The sequence below is a fragment of the Mus pahari genome, chromosome 22, assembly GCF_900095145.1.
Source record: "Mus pahari chromosome 22, PAHARI_EIJ_v1.1, whole genome shotgun sequence".
NCBI classification, from domain to species: Eukaryota; Metazoa; Chordata; class Mammalia; order Rodentia; family Muridae; genus Mus; species Mus pahari.
Window position 1 is genome coordinate 48,105,825 of NC_034611.1, and position 5,941 is coordinate 48,111,765.

Sequence of the window (5,941 nt, forward strand, 5' to 3'; positions counted from 1 at the left end):
CACACACACACACACACACACACACACACACACACACACACACACACACACACACACCAGGCAACTCTACACAGAGGGATTGATTGCTAACTCCGTTGAAATGACTTAGTTGTCATCTAGGCACCTTCTGTCTAAGGGGCCTGAGTTATAACGTTCCCAGCTCCTAGTTTCCCTGTCTGGGGAGGCATTGTGGCTGGGCAGCCATGACAACAATGTCTAACAAGACTGATTTACCTTTACCACACTGATGAGAAGTCACTGGTCCTGCATTCCGAATGAGGTGGGAATGGTGAACAGCGTCCCCCTGTCCTCTGTGGGAGTCGCTATGGATGTTTTTCTGTCCACTTCTGCCCCAGACGGAAAAGGGTCTTCACTGGGTCACATAAGGGCTTGGGGGTGGGGGGGAGTGCTTCTGTTTCCAGCAAGTCCTCAATCAGACCATTGACAGACTATTTGTTTGCTCATTGTTTTCAAGACAGACTCTCATTATGGGTGGCCCAGGTTGACCTCAATTCCCCATCTTGCTGCCTCAGCCTCCACAGTGTGGGGATAACAGATGTGCCACCAAGCTGGATCTTCAACCAGCTTTCTATGGACTCTGCTTAATAAAATAGGATTTTTTTCTTCTATGACATTTTTATTTTCTTTCGGGTCTTTTGTTTTATTTTTATTCTTTTTTAATAGTGCTGGAATTGAACTTAGGCACGTGTTCTACCATACTCCAGTGGGACCTTGTCTTTTAACAACTCTCCTTGTGTTTTCACTGAGCTCACAGAAAATCAGCAAAGCTCTTAGGATGTTGGGAGAGAGGCACAGGAAGACTTTGCTCAGGGTCCTCTCAGCCTGGCTGCTCTGTAATTATGTGGGTTCTCCCACGGGCAGAGGATCATCACCCTCCTCTTCAGAGTCCAAACAGAAATCTGACCTCAGTTTGATCAAACATGTTTGTAAGCATCTTTTCATTTGTGTGTTTGCTCATTAAACAAATCTTCATTAACTCTAGAGCCTTTAAGCTGAAGTGAGCAGTTGTATGCTGAGATTTAGAGAAAGAGGAAAAAAAAAAAAAGGATTAGCCAAGCATGGTGGTCCATGACTACAGTTCCAGGACAGTGATGCTGCAGCAGTGGGCTAGCTTGTGCCAGGACAGTGATGCTGGAGCAGTGGGCTTGCCTATGCCAGGACAGTGATGCTGAAGCAGTGGGCTTGCCTGTGCCAAGTCAGTGATGCTACAGCAGTGGGCTAGCCTGTGCCAGGTCAGTGATGCTACAGCCTGTGCCATGTCAATTATGCTGGAGAAATGGGCTAGCCTGTGCCAGGTCAGTGATGATGGAACAGTGNGGCTAGCCTGTGCCAGGTCAGTGATGATGGAACAGTGGACTTGCCTGTGCCAGGTCAGTGATGCTACAGCCTGTGCCATGTCAATTATGCTGGAGCAATGGGCTAGCCTGTGCCAGGTCAGTGATGCTGGAGCAGTGGGCTAGCCTGTGCCATGTCAATTATGCTGGAGCAATGGGCTAGCCTGTGCCAGGTCAGTGATGCTGGAGCAGTGGGCTAGCCTGTGCCAGGTCAGTCTGGACTAGTGATGTTCTGCCTCAAAAAAAGAAAAGAAATTTTAAAAAGAAAAGAAAAACAAAAGATAAGCAGCAACAAAACTATAATTCTGTGTAGAAAGGAAGAGTAAACATTGTGCATATTTATTGTATACATGATATTTTAAGATACATATGTACATTTTGGAATGAGCAAATAATGCTAATTAACATGCATTACCCTGCATAGTCTTTTTTGTGAGAGTATTTAAAATCCACTCTCAAGGATGATATTATGATGATATTATTAACTACAGTCATTGTATCAGCAACAGATCTCTTGTATCTGAAAATTTGGTCCTTTTAATTAGCACTTCCCAGACCTTCTCCAATCTCTGCCTCAGCCTTAGTAACCAGGATACTAGTCAGCCATAAAAAAGTCTCGTCATCTATGACAGCATGGATGAAAGTGAAGAATACTGTGTAACTGAAATGAGCCAGGCAAAGAACAGTAAGGGCTATACGATCTCATTATTACTATGTACAGCCTCAAAGTGAGTCTCAGCTGGCTCTGGTGACACAGTTAAAATCCCAGAACTTGGAAGGCAGAGACAGGAAGCTGTCAGGCTTGAGGCCAGCAGGAGCTACATAATCACACACACACACACACACACACACACACACACACACACACACGCACGCACACGCACACACATGCACTATAAGGTAGGTAGATAGATAGATGATGGATGGATAGATGGATGGATGGATGGATGGTAGAGAGGTGTCCTTTAGGACAGTAATTGAGCAAGTTCAGAATCAATGGGGTAATCTAGTATGGAATCTTTGAAAACTGAAAAAGGAAATGCATTTCTAAGTTTTGGAGCCATGAGCCAAGAAGATTCTTTGAGAGCCAGAAGTGCTTCAGCGTGAGCCAGCACAGCTAAGAGGCAGAGTGGCTGCTAGGCCTCTCTGAGGGAGCGGACACTGTGGAGGAGTAGCCTGGCAGTGAGTAAAGTTGAAGGCTTAGCAACAGTGTCAACCTTCAGCCCAACCCCCGGCAGGGCCAGGGCTCCCAAGTTCCTCTCGATACCACGCAACAACCACCCACTCCACGGTCAGCCATCACAGCACTCAATTACCTGGTAGAATCAAAACTTTTAATGCTTATAATTATGGTTAACCAATCAGATTTAGGTGTCAATAAAATCACAATTTACAAGATGCCAATTCAATAATTTCAGAGCCAATTGATAATGATAAAAGCTTTATCCCAATTATTCTAACCTTATGATATCATAACTACCTGTGGCTGGATCAAGCCACCCTGGCTCACATCTGCCTCCATTCTCCTCCCTTTCTCTCTGCTATGCTCTCCATCTCTGCAACTCTTAGCTCCGCCTTCTTTTCCCTGTCCAATCACAGGCCTCCTGCTGCCCTAATGTAATTAGACAGGGAAAATCCTGCAACATTTGTCACTGCATTTCTTTTAGGCAGGACAAATTTTAGGTCAAAAGTTTTGTGGGTGGGTTGGTGTCCTTATCCTCCCAATGGGTTTCCTGCCTGGCTATAGAAGGTGGCCCCTTCAGGTTCCATGTCCTTACTGTTGTGCATCTTGGCTAAGACCACCCTCATTGACTCCCGGGAGCCTCCCCCATCCTAGGTCTTTGGGACTTGTGGGGCATGGGACTCTTGTACTCAGCTTTCCCTGCCCCGCCCAGCTGGCACGTCTAGTCTCTATGCCGTGCTCGGTGATGATTTATTAATGTGAGTTTACTGCACAACCGTGTTGGAGAGAGCTTCTGGTTTTCTTCTCACAGCACTGACAAAACAGAAGATTCCCATGACGCTAACCGGTGTGGGGCTTTCTCCTCAGAGGCGAGGAGGTCATCCCAGAGCAGCAGACACCAGCGCAGAGTCCACCAAGCCACTTAGTTCTCGTGCTTCCTCCACTTGGACAGTGTTGGGCCCATAAGCTGAAGGCGTGGCTCAACTATCCCCACTTAAAGGAAGTTAAAGTCCAGGCCTCTGGAGCATATGATGACCTACAAGTGGGTTTTGGGGTTTTGTTTGCTTGTTTGGTTTTGTTTTTGTTTTTTCGAGACAGGGTTTCTCTGTGTAGCTCTGGCTGTCCTGGAACACACTCTATAGACCAGACTGGCCTCGAACTCAGAAATCCTCCTGCCTCTGCCTCCCTTATTAGAACATCACACAGTCCACAAAAACATCATGCTTATGTTTACTGTTTAATGTAAGTCCTTATTCACCGTCCTTGAAAGTTTGATCCATCTGTCTCCAGCCCCCGTGTGTATGCCACCATACCCAGTGTATGTGATGCTAAGGATTGAACTCAGTACCTCGTGCTTACTGGCAAACAACCAAGCAACACCCCTGGCCCTTTCTTGTGGCAGGGGAGTGAGGGAGCACCTTGAGTCAGGGCCTCATTTTATAGCTCAGGCTTGCCTCCAACCTAATATCCTCCTGCCTCAGCTTTCCAAGTACTAAGATTACAAGCATTCACAACTACCTCACTACTGCCTAACCAGGCATCCCATTTTTTTATTTACTTTTTATTTATTTTTGAAACAGGGCCCCATGTATCTCAGGGTGGTTTTGAACTCATTACGTAGGTGAGTATGACCTTGAACAGAATTCAGATCCTTCTGCTACCATGTCTCAACTACTGGAGTTTACACTTACACCACCATACTGGTTGGTGCAGAAATGGGTTCAAACAGAGCTTCTTCCCATAGGATGAGCACTACTGACTGGGCGGCACTCCCAGCACCCAAGATTTGTTTCAGAACAGATACCTCAGCAAGGTGTGAGGAGCTGCTGAAGCCCTCGCTAGCATGCGGCAGCCGGCTGGCCTAAGGGGATGTTCTAATCATGTCTCTTCTCTTTCAGAAGAAAGGATTTTGCAGGCCAACAACAGAAGATTCAACTCTCTTTTTGAGTATCCGGTACGTGCCTGTGGCTGGTTCTCTCTACATTCCCCTTCTCAGGGACGGGAGGAGCTCCTTGTTAATACAGAACTGCAGCATAACTTTCAGTTTAAGCTCCTCTATTGTAAATATGCACTGAGCAGTCAGAAGCCAAAACCAACTCAGAGTCCTTCACTCCAGAAAACACATCTCTTCTAGGATTTTGTATTTATGTGTAACTCCTAGAAAAGAAAAATTTTCTAGCCTTTCTCACAATCCCTCCACAGTTGTGTTCACTTAGACATCCATGACAACACACATATATTGGCACCATTAATGCACCATTAATGCCATTTCCCATCTCTTGATGAACATTGACTTAGCCACCTCTGCTGCTGAACATTGACATTATCTCCAGCCTTTTTCTACAATAAATGGTCCTGAGTGAACTTCATTATGCATACCAGTTGGCGCATCTGTGTTTGTATATAGGATGAGCTTTCTAGGAGTGAATTGACTAGGCCTAAAGCTAAACAAACATATTTTAAAAAAAACCTGTGATACATTTTTGCAGAGGACCTTCTGAAAATATTATATTTATCTGTATTTCTGTTTTCTGGAGAAAACCACTCACTGCACCTTCCTGCCAGACTAGTTTTGGTTTTGTAATTTTTCTGAGATAGGGTCTCACTTTGTAGCCCATACTAGCTTCAGATTGCTGCTGTCTACCAACCCTCCCAACGTTAACAGCTGGGTTGCAGGCGTGCCATTTCTATGCTGGCTTAAGCTGGCTAGCATCAGTCCTCTCCATCCTTGCCAGCTCTTAGATGAAAGTGGTAATTTGTTTTTCAAACTTTTGAGTGAAATTAGTAATCTCTTTGTGTTAGCCTTTTGTATATATTTTAAAGCTACCTACTAATGATTTTTTCAAATTTCCTGGGTTTTTTATTTTTACACTTATTTATGAAGTCATTCATAACATACCGCATGCATTGTGAAGCTGTGTTTCCGTGGCTGTCTGCTCACATCCCGGATAGGAGCCACTGTGGAGAGTTTCTCACACACTCATTGGTGCCTTCTGAGTCCATAAAGGAGATGTGACCAAAAATTCTTTTTTTCTATATTTTTACACTATTCTGAACCCTAATGGTTTTCAGGGTCCTAATTTCATAAGAGTAGTTATATAGGATTTCCTCTTCAGATTTAGCTTTAAACAGTTCCTTATATAAATGACCATTTGGGTCATTTCCGCCTTATTCATATGCAATGATTTTATTTTCCTTGGCTCGGCTTAGCTTTTGAAAGAAGGTCTTGCCATGTAACCCATGCTAGTCTTAAACTCAAAACCTCCTTCTTCAGCCCTCTGAGTGCTAGAATTATAGGCATGCAATACCACATCCCACTTCAAATAATGCTCTGGTATCTTTTCTCTCTCTCTCTCTCTCTCTCTCTCTCTCTCTCTCTCTCTCTCTCTCTCTCTCTCTGTCT

The 5,941-nt window shown here is 44.7% G+C and overlaps 1 protein-coding gene across 1 annotated transcript in view; it reads left to right on the forward strand.

Moving 5' to 3' along the window:
• LOC110338882 (phospholipid-transporting ATPase FetA) overlaps positions 1-5,941 on the forward strand; it is a 112,502-nt gene that overhangs the window by 27,631 nt on the left and 78,930 nt on the right. The window contains exon 4 of the mRNA XM_021222348.1: positions 4,437-4,492. Within this exon, the coding sequence (XP_021078007.1) occupies positions 4,437-4,492 (56 nt within the window). The remainder of the gene's footprint in view (positions 1-4,436; positions 4,493-5,941) is intronic.